At 44.2% G+C, this 13,934-nt stretch overlaps 1 protein-coding gene across 10 annotated transcripts in view; it reads left to right on the top strand.

The window, feature by feature from the left end:
* RFT1 (RFT1 homolog) overlaps positions 1-13,934 on the top strand; it is a 56,933-nt gene that overhangs the window by 11,783 nt on the left and 31,216 nt on the right. For all 10 annotated transcript variants that reach the window (XR_007479565.1, XR_004482319.2, XR_007479566.1 and 7 more), the window contains 4 exons: positions 6,540-6,618; positions 10,651-10,701; positions 11,420-11,550; positions 12,675-12,819. Coding sequence is in view for 2 of the 10 variants with exons in the window: in XM_004267913.4 (XP_004267961.2) it covers positions 6,540-6,618; positions 10,651-10,701; positions 11,420-11,550; positions 12,675-12,819 (406 nt within the window). In the remaining 8 variants the exon portion in view is untranslated. The remainder of the gene's footprint in view (positions 1-6,539; positions 6,619-10,650; positions 10,702-11,419; positions 11,551-12,674; positions 12,820-13,934) is intronic.

Genomic DNA, 13,934 nt, shown 5'->3' on the forward strand with positions numbered 1-13,934 from the left:
AGACACTGTGGAGTGTCCCCTGGGGGACAGAATTGCCCCCAGTTGAAAATCACTCTGCCAGCCCCTGTGCTGGATGATTTACATACCTTATTTAATGCTTATAACAACTCTTTGGGGATGACATTATTGCTTCTATTTTAGCGTTGAGGAGCTGAGGCTTAGCAACTAAATTACCTGCCCAAGGTGAGGGTCAGAGTGAGGACAGGAGCTGGAGTGGCGTGAATCCCAGCAGAGCACAGGGCTTTCATCACTGTGCTCACTCTCTCTGTTCTGCTGCATCTCTTGGTTTTTCCCGGGACTGACCTCCAGCACAGATAGTCTGGAGGGTGCTGACAAAGCAGGGAGGGGCCCTGCAGAGTTCCTTCGCCTAGTGTCAGGCTGCTCTCTCAGGTGATCCGCTTCCCCACGTAGACCACTGAGGATTCCAGAGGCTGATGTGTGAGAGCAACTTTCAGTCCATTTGACTTTTATCTCCTGACTCTGGTGGGGTCAGTGCTAGTGTCTCTAGCCCAGGAGCCGTGCATGTGATGTCTTACCACGTCGCCTCTGCACAGATGCTCTGTGACCTGCTCCATCTGGGCTGATGCACTTTCCCTTTTTCTTGTACTTATTTGCTTGCTGGATGTGGTGCACTTAGTTGAGGGAAGGCTTCAGCTGGACTTCTCCTTATAGCTCTTTTGTGATTACTTGAAAATGTAATAAAGTATTTGGGACTTAAGTCTCAGAACTTAAGGAATCTTGTTATGCAGCTTTTCAAGAAAAACGAGAAATTATGTAGCAAAGCCAGATATGTTCTTATTTGTTATATGAGAGTTCTCCATTCTGATCAACTAGATCTTACCTTTAACCTAAATCAACATGACAATTTTTGGATACCATGGTGCCTTATCTGCAGGCTTAACAGATCAGGACTCCAGATCACTTCTCTTGCCTGGAGCTTCTGCTCCCTGCCCACAGAGCGGGTCTGAGAGTGCAGAAAAGTCCCCCTTCCTGAGCGCTCCCCAGGGCCCACCTGTACCAAGCCTGGCCAGCTTTTCATACTGGACCAGCGCCTGCACCCAGCAGTATTTTGGAAAGGAGCGTTTTTACTGTTAATACAGGCAAAGATAGAGAGGGTAAGGAAAAGAGTCTGACAAGTGTGTACTTAACCCTGTGACGGGCTCAGAACTCCAACCTTCAGTTTCCTTATCTGTCAAATGGGCATAATAAGAATACCTCCCTCCTAAGGTGGTTGTGAGAGCCAGATGAGATGGGGCATATAAGGTGCTTAACACTGTGGCCTGGCATGAGTGCACATCCATAAGTGACAGCCCATACCATCATCAGCATCCCACTGCTGCTCTGAGAGCAGGAGTAGCTCCACTCGAGCATCCTAGCCAGGTAGACGCTGATGACATTGCTGAGAGCTCAGCGGTTTCATCTGGTAATCTGTCCCGAAAGTACCCATGCTCATGTTGTCAGGACAGAAGTCTTGACCTTAAGAAGGTTGGGTGTACCTGTCACACATGATGGTGGCAGCGTTCCTGCTGACAGAACACAGCCCCTGCTGGGTGTTCTCTGGGATACAGACACGTAGGAAGGTGACTGCTTAGCCTCAGGGAGCTTCCTGTGCATTTGGGAGGCAGTAGATACAGATCTGAAGCCTGCAGGACTCTCTCCAGACCTCAGGGTCCTCACTTTTAAGGTGAGAGTGTTGGTCTACACAACCTCTGAGGCCCCTCTTAAAGACTTACAGAATTCTGTGAAAGTATTTGAACTTTGACAAAGAGCCGTTATAACTGCCATTGACTGCACACTTACTCTGTGCCCGGCCTTAGGCTAAGTACTGTACTTGGACTTCTGTCCTTAATCCTCTTAGTAATCCTATGAGGTAAATACTATTGTCTCCCATTTTACAGGTGAGAAAACTGAGGTTCAGAGACATTAGGTGATGAACCCCAAATCACACAGCTGGCTTTGGACCCACTTCTCTCTAACTTCTGTCTATGGAAAAACTTTAGTCTGTGTGTTTAAATCTCTATGCTATGAAGTCTTCCAAAAGAAATTGGCTTATTGCCCAAAGTAATTATTTATTTACTTAAAGATTGGGAGATTCCAGGTAGAACAATTCATTATTCAAGTTTACTTTTTTAAAGAGAAAAGAAACGAGACAAATCTGAATGCAGTGGATGACTACACCAGCAACATGCCTAACTCGACTCTCCAGAGCAGCTTTCTGCCCTGGGGGCTCCCTTCTACGAAACTGGTCAAAAAATTGCATTCACAATCAACTTGACCAAATTGGGAGATTTCTTGCCTCCTCTTATAGAATTCCGTCTTCTTTTTTTTTTAATTAATTAATTTTAGGCTGCATTGGGTCTTTGTTGTTGTGTGTGGGCTTTCTCTAGTTGCGGTTAGTGGGGGCTACTCTTCGTTGTGGTGCGTGGGCTTCTCATTGCGGTGGCTTCTCTTGTTGCGGAGCACGGGCTCTAGGCGCACTTGCTTCAGTAGTCGTGGCTCACAGGCTCTAGAGCACAGGCTCAGTAGTTGTGGCACGTGGGCTTAGTTAATCTGCGACATGTGGGATCTTCCCGGACAAGGGCTCAAAACCGCGTCCCCTGCATTGGCAGGTGGATTCTTAACCACTGTGCTACCAGGGAAATCCAGAATTCTATCTTCTTTAATGTTACTTATTTAGCCTTAAAATAATGACATCTCAAATAACGGCTGCCTTTTACATCTTTTCTATTCTTTGACACTTCTGAGGGATTTAATATGAGAGATCAGCTAGCATGCAAGTAAAGCTGAGGAATTTAACATAGCAAGCATGTACTAAGCAGTATCCTGTCTTAAGCACTGTACCAGGTGCCCTGAGTGAGGTCCCTGTGCTCATAACTTGCACTGTGGTGGGGAGATAACATGTGTACTCTGCTAACTACACTGTGTGTCTAGTGTTAACAAGATAGAAGCACAGAGAAAGAACTGATGAATTCCATCTGCAAGCGTCAAGGAAGGCTTCATGGAGGAAGCTGCTTTTGAGCCAGGCCTTGACGCCTGAGCGGGCAGAGGTGAATGTGCACCTGTGGTAGAAATGAGCATTCGTGGCTGTAGGAAGGAAGAACATTTGCTCAGGGCCTGTTATGTGCCCATCACCGTGTTGGAATTGGGATTGCAGAGATGACTGGGTCCTTAGGTTGGTTGGACAGCTGGGGAGGGGAGAGGTGAGGAAGCAAAAGGGGGAAGGAGGTGACGGCGTGCTGGTCTAGAGCCGGGTAGTAATGGCCTCAGTGCTGCCAAGTGCAATTCAAGGGCAGTGGAGCCTAATGAAAGGTTTTTGAACAGTACCATGGTCTAATTGCTTGTGTTGAGAAACTTACCATCTGTTACAAATTTATCATGTCTAGTTTTCTCTCATTCAATGCTCATACCAGCTCCAGGAGATAGGACTTCTTATCCCTCTTTGTAGGTGAGAAAACTGAGGCTTAGCAAAGTTAAGTATTTTGCCCATGGCCTTCGTAGTCCGTAAGTCAGGAGCTGTAGGGAATTCCCTGGAGGTCCAGTGGTTAGGACTCTGCGCTTCCACTGCAGGGGGCACGGGTTTGATCCCTGGTTGGGGAACTAAGATCCCACATGCTGCCGTGGCCCAGCCAAAAAGAAAAAAGAAAAAAAAGTGTAAGGAATGGGACTTCCCCAGTCTCACCCCTGGGTCCAGTGGGTGAGACTCCATGCTCCCAATGCAGGGGACCTGGGTTCAATCCCTGGTTGGGGAACTAGATCTCACATGCATGCCGCAACTCAGAAGCAGCCCTCATGCCACATCGAAGATCCCTTGTGCTGCAGCTAAGACCCAGCGCAGCCAAAATAAACAACAACAACAAAAAGTGAGGAGCTGTAGTTTGAGCCCCAGTCTCTGAGCTTGAATCCAAAGCCTGAACCCTACCATGAGGAGAGAAAAGGTTGGAAGAGGCAGTGGCAATCATCTATCACTTTTCAAGTGATGAGGACAGTGGAGGGTGGGTGGAAGTGGGAGCATGGACGAAACCAGGGCAGTCGATAGCCCTGGAGCGAGAGGGAGAGGAAAGAGTGCTGTGTGGGGTGTGGAGGTGATGGAGGGCAGGGGACAGGACCGTGGCCCTGGTGACTCTTGTCAGTGTGGTTAAAGATGCAGCTGGTTGGACCATTCTGAGTCAGAAGAGTTTGGGAAGTGGAAGAGTGACTCAGGTTAAAGCACAATGAGCCCCTGAGTTCTGATTCCAGACCTTCTCCAGAGGTACTGCACATCACCTTTCCCCACCTGTACCTCAGTTTCTCCATCAGTACCGGGAGGCAGTGGAATGGCTTGTTGGTCACGGGATTCTGGAGAAATTCACAGCCTGTAGACCAGCTCAGCAATACCAACCTAGCTCTTGGGGAAGAGGCCTCTTTTGACCTTCCGAAGTGGCAAATCCATTCAGAACAGAATGGTAAAAGCCCGAAGAGTGCTTCTTTTTTCCACCACTTAGCAGGTGCCTCTGAGAAGAAACCCAATCTCTGATCAGACTTCCTGCCTCTGTGTCCTTAATGAGCATTTTGGAGTTAGTAAGCAGTGTGGCTGTTCCTTCCAAACCATGGGTCCATTTAAATTGAAGGCATTAGGAGAAAGGAATGCTCAAGTATAAGCTTGAAGATCAGATGCACTGTCATGATTTCACTCTTCTAAAGAACTTTTTATTTTTATTTTTTAAAGAGCTCAGCCACCTTTCCAAATCAATTCACAGCCTAACAGCAAGTAGGCTTCACAAAAGCCTTGTGGGCCCACTGTAACTGTTCATTTCCTTTGAAAAGAGCACAGTTACTGCTTTGCAGATCACACCCCTCGCTCCCTCCAGAGGACCACCTGGCCTTGGAGGGGGCAGAGTGTGAGAGAGAGAAGGTGCTGTACCCAGGCTCCCCTGAAGCCAACTATGGGCGGGATCAGTGTACGAGGATGACATGGTCCACAGTGTCCCCTAGTGGTGTAGGGCGGTCTGGCGCTCTTTGTTCTGGGGAAAGGAAATGCCTAGTTTCTTTCTCACTGAGGAAAATTTCCTCCTGGACTAGAGCTACCCCTGGCATTTGGCTCCAGGTCCAATGATGCACTGAAGTCAGTGTGGTTTGGCAGGATTCAGAACTGTCCTCCAAATATGGAAGAAGGTTCTGAAACCAAAGGGTGAGGAGATTTGAGGACTGGAAATGACTCTTGCTTTCAAAGGGTACTCTAGACTTGCCCTGTCCTAAATGGTAATGTGGACAGGGCAGTGTGGCTACAGAGCATTTGGAATTGAGATGAGCTGTAAGTGCACTCAATACACACTGGATTTCAAAGAATTAATATAAAAAATATGAAATGCTTCTAGTATTTTCATGTTGCAATTATAATATTTGGGGTCAAATCAAATATATTAAAATGAATTTTACCTGTTTCTTTTCACTATTCACTGTAGGCTGCTAGAAAATTAAAAATCATATATATCGCATGCATTATATTTCTACACAGATGGGCTTTGTGCCAAGAGCAGGGGCCCATGTGACTGGGACAGGTTCTACACCTGCCTTTGGGCCAGCTTCCATAGCTAAAATCGACCTTTTAGAGAGGTGGGGTGGGCTTGGCCTTGAGATTCACCCCTTTCCTCCTAAATAGCCCCCTGAAATCCCACCTTTCAAAAGTCATCAACTGAGTTAATAAGAACTTTCCAAAATGCAGGTACCCTGAGAATAAGAACCTAACACCTAAACTGAATATTCTGGAGTCCCAGGATGCCTTCATGTTTGAGGAGAGGCCCCTAGAAGGAACTGGAAGTAGAAAAAAAGAAGTCATGTCCAGCTAGCTTGCCCCTCTCCTGCATTTTGTGGTCAGGTGTCTGGATTTGAGGCTACCTGTCTCTTACAGGTTGACCTCTGCCCTTCCTAAGCATTTGCTTCCTTCTTACCCTCCTTGTCCCTAGGAAATGGGCAGTTTGTTGCTCCCCCTGAGAGTTTGAGAAGAGCCATATCAGAAGTTTGTTTTTTGTTTTTGTTTTCCTTTTCTCTGTCGTTCCAATTCTATGTGGTTTAACTGACCTGGAAGGCCTTACTTTCTTTTGAAATATACAAGCCAAGCTCATATGCTTTCTGTAAAGAGACCCTGGCTGGCTAAATAAAGCACTAAGACGTACATTGAGCAGAACTTGTCCTGCAGCTTGGCATGCTTCAGACGTCTTTTAAGGGAAGAACTGATTGTGAGCTGTGTGTGTTCCATGTGGTCAGCTTACTCTCTGGGCAGCAGCAAGGGGACAGCACATTTCTTTAGGGGTCTCAGTGAATGAAATTTGGGCAGGGCCCACAGGGAGGCTCTTCCACCCAGAGACTTTGTCTTCACATTTAGGAATGTAAGTTCTTTGCCAGGATTCGTTGGATGTTTTCTGTGTGCTTAGCAGTAAATGAAAAATTAGTGGGGACTATCCAAATTGGGATTTAGAGACCAAACTGAGTTTCAGTAGTATTACTGTATTCTTAGACTTGGAATACCTGGAGTTTTTGTTTTATTTTGTTTTTTCTTCTAGGCTTTTGTAAATTGGGAAGAGGCTAAATTGACTTGGAGTTTCTTCAAACAGTCTTTCTTGAAACAGATTTTGACAGAAGGTAAGTAAAAGGTCTCTCTGAGCAGTCAGGAAACCGAAGTATCAGCCAGGGGATTCCATAGAACTGATGATTGCCTAGATGCAGACCACCTGCTGCCTAGAGCCCCCAGGGCAGAGGACCCTCAGAAATGGGAGTTTTTTAAACAAGGAGAGGGAAACTAACATTTATTTAATTTGATACTTCAGTTGTCTAATTTAAATCTCCCCACAGCCTTGTAAGAAAGATATTGGCCCCATTTATTATGGATGAGGAAACTGAGGGTCAGTGAGGTTACATAACTTCTGCAAGAATGAGGAGCAATTTAATTTGAATCCAAGTCTAACTCCAGAACCCATGTTAACAGCGTTTAAACAAATGTATTATAAAAATATTATATCAATTACAGAAAGTTTGGAAAATACAGAAAACTATCTGTAATCTCATTTTCCTAACTTTTTATACACTTCTTTTTCTGCACTTTTTAAGACCATGTTTTTCTCATTTTATTTTCTTTAACAATAAAATTCACCTGTGGGATAGTTTGGTCAGCCTTCCAACTTCTCGGGACTTTCCAGTTTAACAGTGACAGAGCTCTGAAGCAGAGGGCAAACCAGGAGCTGAAAGTATATGTAATTTTTCTATATATACGTATGGTTTATTTATACCCAGCTTTAGTTCAAAGAATGAGATTGGAGGCGGCTATAAGCTGCTGAAAGTAGTAGTTTCTCTCTATAAATTTCGTGTGTCTGTACATCTATATATCTATTACTGAACGTGTTTCTAAATATTTTCAAAAATTATCTTTTAATTATGAAAATAATATAACCCCATTACAAGAATTTTGGAAAATAGAAAAGTTTCCTATAATTCTAGCATTCTAATACAAACATCATTATTATTATCTTGTTGTTTTTCCTTTTCCACCTTCTTTATTTTATTCATTATGCTTCCAAAGGGAAGTAACCCCCCTAAGCCTCACTTTCCACATCTGTGAGTTAAAGGATAGGACCAGGAGGTGCCTGAGGGCTCCCTGAACTTTGCGAATGGATGTTTCTAGCCTGAGCCCATAATGCTGCCATTACAGAAGTGAAACTGTTCATAGGGCTTCTGGAGGAAGTAAAGGTCAGAAGCCTTCGAAGAGCTGAGTGAAGGTGCCTTAACGCTAAGTTTCTTGAGAGCAGTGAGTGTGCTGTTCACCACTGTCTCCGTGGCACCCTGCCGGGCCTGAAACATAATAGGTATTCAGCAAGTATTTTTTGATAAAGAAAGGTACTGTAGTGAAATTGTATATTGTGATAGTTCCCATTATTGTTAGAACAGGCAAAACAATGGAGGGAGTTTTGGGAAGGGGTGTTGCTTAAATGCACTTTTTTTTCCTCCTGAAGTTTAAAGGACAGTTTGAATGAGTTGAGGAATGGTCCTGAGTTGGTTGCAAGCAGTGGCCCTAAGTTGGTTGTGTGGACTGCAGTGGCTAGATGTGTTTGCAGTGGCAGGTGTCAGCTACACACTCAAGCCTCCCAAGCTGGGCCTGTTCCATGGTTGGGCCGTCCTGACCTGGCTGGCAGAGGGCCCTTAGGGACTTTCCAGGGCCTCCCTCTCTGTGGCTGTGAAGTAAGGAAGGGACTTAACAAGGACACCCAGATTCTTCTTCTCTAAAAACTACAGCTCTAAAAAATTTGAAATCATTTATTGTTATAGCAAAAATGTGTGTGTGTATGTATGAGTATATATAGTATATGTGTATGTGTGTGTGTGTATGTGTGAGTGTATAGTATATGTGTATGTGTGTGTGTGTATACAGTATATGTATGTGTGAGTATATATAGTATATTTGTATGTGTGTGTGTATGTGTGAGTGTATATAGTATATGTGTGTGTGTGTGTGAGTGTGTGTATGTGTATATAGTATACGTGTATGTGTGTATGTGTGAGTGTATATAGTATATGTGTATGTGTGTGTGTGAGTGTATATAGTATATGTGTATGTGTGTGTATGTGAGTATATATAGTATATGTGTATGTGTATGTGTGAGTGTATATAGTATATGTGTGTGTGTGTATGTATGTGTGAGTGTATATAGTATATGTGTATGTGAGTGAGTGTATATAGTATATATGTGTGTGTGTATGTGTGTGTATATAGTATATGTGTGTGTATAGTATATGTGTATGTGTGTGTATATAAATGCTGTTACTTTCTGCCCCCACGTTTCCTAAACACTGTGTGTCAGGTGCCGAGAATACACAGATGAATGAGGAACAGGCCGTGGCCTCAAGGAGCTCATTCTCTCCCCAGAGACTCTCCCCAGGCATTTGTGTCGTTAACTCTGATACAGGGCTGTGAGGGGCTGTACTTGGAAATGGCAGCTCATTCGCCAGACATCTCTTGAGTGCTGTTTCATTTCCTGGAGCTCTGCTAGGCAGCCAGGCACACGGAGATGACTGAGACATGGTTCCTGCCCTCAGGGAGCTCACAGAACGTGGGAGGGAGAGGCCTTTTGTGCCAGAACCCAGGGAAGCCCCTGAAGAAAAGCCATTGCAGGTGGTGAGAATACCAACAGCTGAGGCTGGGAACACCAGCCCAGCCTGACTCAGGGCAGCTGGAGGGGCTAAATCCTCCGTGTAGGGTGTAGCAGAGGATGATGGTGTGATGGTGGGAGGTGGGGGTGAGGTTGGTGAAGGGAGGCCAAAAAGATAGCTCGGGGTAAGTTTATAAAAGGCCTCAAGGGCTTCCCTGGTGGCGCAGTGGTTAAGAATCCGCCTGCTAATGCAGGGGACACAGATTCAAGCCCTGGTCCGGGAAGATCCCACATACCACGGAGCAACTAAGCCCGTGCACCACAACTACTGAGCCTGCGCTCTAGAATCCACGAGCCACAACTGCTGAGCCTGTGAGCCACAACTACTGAAGCCCGCGCGCCTAGAGCCCATGCTCCGCAATAAGAGAAGCCATTGCAATGAGAAGCCCGTGCACTGCAACAGAGTAGCCCCTGCTCGCCGCAACTAGGGAAAGCCCACGCGCAGAAACGAAGACTGAACGCAGCCAAAAATAAATAAATTTCTAAAAAATAATAATAATTAAATAATAAAAGACCTCAAATGCAGAATCAAGGCGCTTGGACTTTTTGCAAACACTACAGAGCCATTTAAAATTGTGAAGACAGGGATTGACTTAAGATCTGTATTTGCAAAAGCTGGAACTGTTAGTGGTGAGGATGGATCAGAACAGAGCAGAGATACAGATGGGAACTAGTGCAGTGCCTGAGGACCTGTGCCTGGGAAGACTTGCAGAGGTCCCTGCCACAAATGCAGTGGCTGGAAGATTGTAGGCAGGGAAGGGCTGAAGAGAGACTTGAGATCACATTGCTTCTCATCTCTTAATATTGCTTTCCTCTTTGAGCAAGTTGCTAGGAGGTGAGAGTTGGCCCTTCAGAGCTATGGACACTCTTCAGTGCTCCATCTCCATAGTGGTCAGTGCTTTCCACTCACAGATAATAAGAACATTCATGGAAGTTGAGGGTGGGGAATAGGGCTCTGGGCTGGTGTCTTCACCTTGAAAGCATTAGACTGTCTTGAATTGTGAACTTGGGCTCCAGGGAACTGCCAGCCTCCACAGAGCTTTATCCACCCAAAGAGGAAACTTTTGATGAGTCTGTGCACTTAATCATGGACCTTTCATTTCACAGAATTTACACGCAGATTATCTGACCTCCCTGAAAACTTGAGATAATCATTTTCATCATTAACATTTTAGTAACTCCTCATACTTTTTGAAAAACATATCAGACTGGTTTTATTGATTTTTGTTTTGTTTTTAATTTAACTGGTTTGGGAATTTGTTGTCAGTAAAGCCCCCTGCACTTTCCAAATTGTTATTATTTTGAGATTATTTGAAATCAACATTAGGACAAGGAACATGTCTTTAACTGATTACTTAATTTTTCTCCTTTGAGAGTATTTACCAACTGGAAGAGATGATAGACGATAAAAGAAAAGGAAAGAAGAAAATACTGTACATTTGAAATGCTAATTATTTTGCTTTTCCATTTACAGGCGAGCGATATGTGATGACATTTTTGAACGTGTTAAATTTTGGGGATCAGGGTAAGATGAAATTCTGTATTGTTTTAATTAAAGATGAACTATTAGTAGATACTTTCTCATATTTTTCTCTGCAGTTTGATACATTTAATGAAAAAATGAACCTGCAGACTATTTTTTACAAAAAGATTATAAGAAATGAATCCTGAAGATTAAAAATTGTAGGTCTTTATAAATATATATTTGACTATCCCCTCTCATTGACATGGGTGGCAAGTTCTCTTTTGAGATTCTCTGCCCTTACCCTGCTTTCTGCAGAGCTCTGGTGCTCATTTTGGGGGCCAGAGTGTGCTAAGGGAAAAGGGAGCTCATTGCAGTCACAAAGATTTGCTCCATGTTTGTGTGGCTAGATAGGTCTTAATATTTTTTTCACATTTATTTTTGAATATAATCCCAAAGTAGTGCAAATAAAAATAGAAAAAAAAATCAACTTGGCATTAATGACTTTTATAAAAAAATGCTGGTGATGGAAATGTTCTGTATCTTGACTGTATCCATGTCAGTTGTGATATTGTGCTATAGTTTTGCAAGAATTTACTGTTTGGGGAACTGGGTAAAGGGTACATGGATCTCTCTTTTATTTCTTACAACTCCAAGTGAATCTATAATTATCTCAAAAAGTTTAATTTAAAAAATTAAATTAGAAAAAATTTTAATGGTGCTATAAAAATTCAAATAGAAAAACCAATACGATTGTTATTTCTTCATTTTTGTTTTGTAGGCGTGTATGATATAGTGAATAATCTTGGCTCCCTTGTGGCCAGATTAATTTTCCAGCCAATAGAAGAGAGTTTTTATATATTCTTTGCTAAGGTGCTGGAGAGAAAAAAGGATGCCACACTTCAGAAGCAGGTAGTCTTGGTTCTTATGTCACCATCTCCCAAGTGAATTCTCTGTCTATGTGCAGGATAAACAGACAGAAACGTGGAGCTATCTGTTCCCCTCTGTTAGCTCTGAAATTTTCTTCTAGTTTTCATTCTTCTATCACATTCTGAATGATGGCAGGACGCTGAGCTCACTTCTTCTTTCACAGCTTCTCCTTTTTCCCCTGACCAGCCCTTCTTTTTCACCCTTTGTCCTTCTTTGTGACCTTATTCTTGTCCCAGCCCTCTCAGAACTCTCTGCGGCTGTCCCCAGCGCAGCGCAGACCTCCTTCCATGGTCTAGTCTTAGGTGTAAGAATGAGGTTGCCTCCCCCATCCTCAGATTCTCAGGAACAAAAGATGAACTGAAGGATGCAGAGACAGGGTCAAGGCTAACTGAGGGTGCGGGGAGGAAAGCATGCGGACATTTGGTCTCGCTCACCACACCAGTTGTTTAGCTTCTTAAGGACTGTGACATGCCCAGAGCTCCATTCTGACTCTGAGAATTGATATACTCCAGCCAGTAAAAACAGAAGAGATTTTAATCCAGGAGTATTTGGTTGTAGAAACTTCCCTTTTCCTAGAACCATTGAAAATGTCTGTCTTAGAATTAGAAGCAAGCTAAGTTGGCCTCTTACATCTCTTAGAAGACATTTTGCAAAATACAGTTTATGCACAGTATTTCAAAACGAGCTAATCTGGTTCTCAGACTGATTTAGGAATGTTTTCCTAAGTGTAGATTCCAGGAACATCAGGGTTTGGAGTTGTTTGTCAGGAGAAGCACGGTGACAAAGCTAGCTAACAATGTAAAAACTCATCCATTTAAGAATAAATGTCAGAGGGGGAAGTGAGTGTTTCCTAGGCAACATTTGAGATAGTTTATCCTAAATGAGTTAAAAACTAACCCTCCCCTGCACTGCCTAAGGAGGTACACTTTGTCTTTTTCCCTCCATTTGCTAATTGACATAGAAACAAACCCAGGCTACAGAAAAGCAGTGATGGCCCTCAGCAGTTGAAAGAGTGATCTGTAAAACAGCAAAGGGAGAAAGTCAGATGTGAAGTTTTTCTTTAGCTCATGATTCATCCCACTTCCTTCCCTCTCCCCCGGCCCAAGGAGGATGTTGCTGTGGCCGCCGCGGTTTTGGAGTCCCTGCTAAAGCTGGCCCTGCTCACTGGCCTGACCATCTCTGTTTTCGGCTTTGCCTATTCTCAACTGGCTTTGGACATCTATGGAGGGGCCATGCTTAGCTCAGGATCAGGTATGCACAAGAGGTTTTTCCAGATCTGTTCTAATTTCCAAACCGAAATATTTAGAAGAGTCTTACAAAATTCAAACACACGACTGACATGTGTGTCAGTGTAGGGAAAATTGCCGGTAGCTGGGGCACCTGAGGTCAAACCAGCTCAGGGTGCAATTAGAGCTTTGGCACCAGGTCGATCAGTCCCGCAACCTCACTTGGAGCAGTTGTTATGAATCCTTGGCTTTCCTCTCAGCCCTAAAATGTGTTTTGCCGATTGCTTCCCTCTGGGGTAAGCAAGGAAGGAAGAGAGCAGGCTCTGATGAGTCTCCACTTGGTACTAAACACATCTGCAGATAGTAAATGCCACATAAATCTCACGGCCTGATGGACAAAAGCCTCCGAAGGATAACCCAGAGCCATTTGCAGAGAATGAAATTGATCTCGGCAAATAAAGTGGTATATTTAGTCCAGTGACTCTTGGGTTTTGAAGGAGAAAAGTATTGAATGTGTCTAACTTTGAAACACTTGGTGCCCAGGCCACTGGGCGTCTCACAGCATCGCTGGGCCCTGGGAACTTCACCAGTTTCAAAATGCGCTGGGTCGTGGGGTGGCAATCCATTTGGAGTGTTTCATCTTGGGTTTAGCAAAGATGTTTTTAATTCCTCAGGTCACTAGACAAGAACCCTGAAGACTTCTTTCTGCTGCCCTATCTCAAATGTAAAGGGCCTTCTCCAGTGCCATTTTACAACGTCACTGGCATGTTTTAGTCTCCACTATAATAGGCCCAAACTTTTAGTATTAGGGGAAGAAGGGCCGAGTTTCTGCTTGACAGCAAAGGTTGTTAAGTTTGGAGAAACACCTGCCATGAAACCAATGACGTGGTTTGTGGCTCCCTGGGTCAGGCAACTGCAGGGAGGCCCGCATTAAGAAGCCATTAGCAAGTCAGTGTGCAGAGATCGAGACAGGCTATTTCACAGCAGCTCTGCACCTTTGGAAAGGTAATCACCAAGGAGCAGCCTTTGTAATGCAACCACAGGACAGTGCCACGAGGAAAGGGCCGTCCCATCCATGTAATGTTCACTTGCTGGATTCGTTTATCATAGAAGATATATCAACAAACCATTGTCATTGTG

Source organism: Orcinus orca, chromosome 10 (genome assembly GCF_937001465.1).
Source record: "Orcinus orca chromosome 10, mOrcOrc1.1, whole genome shotgun sequence".
Lineage (NCBI taxonomy): Eukaryota > Metazoa > Chordata > Mammalia > Artiodactyla > Delphinidae > Orcinus > Orcinus orca.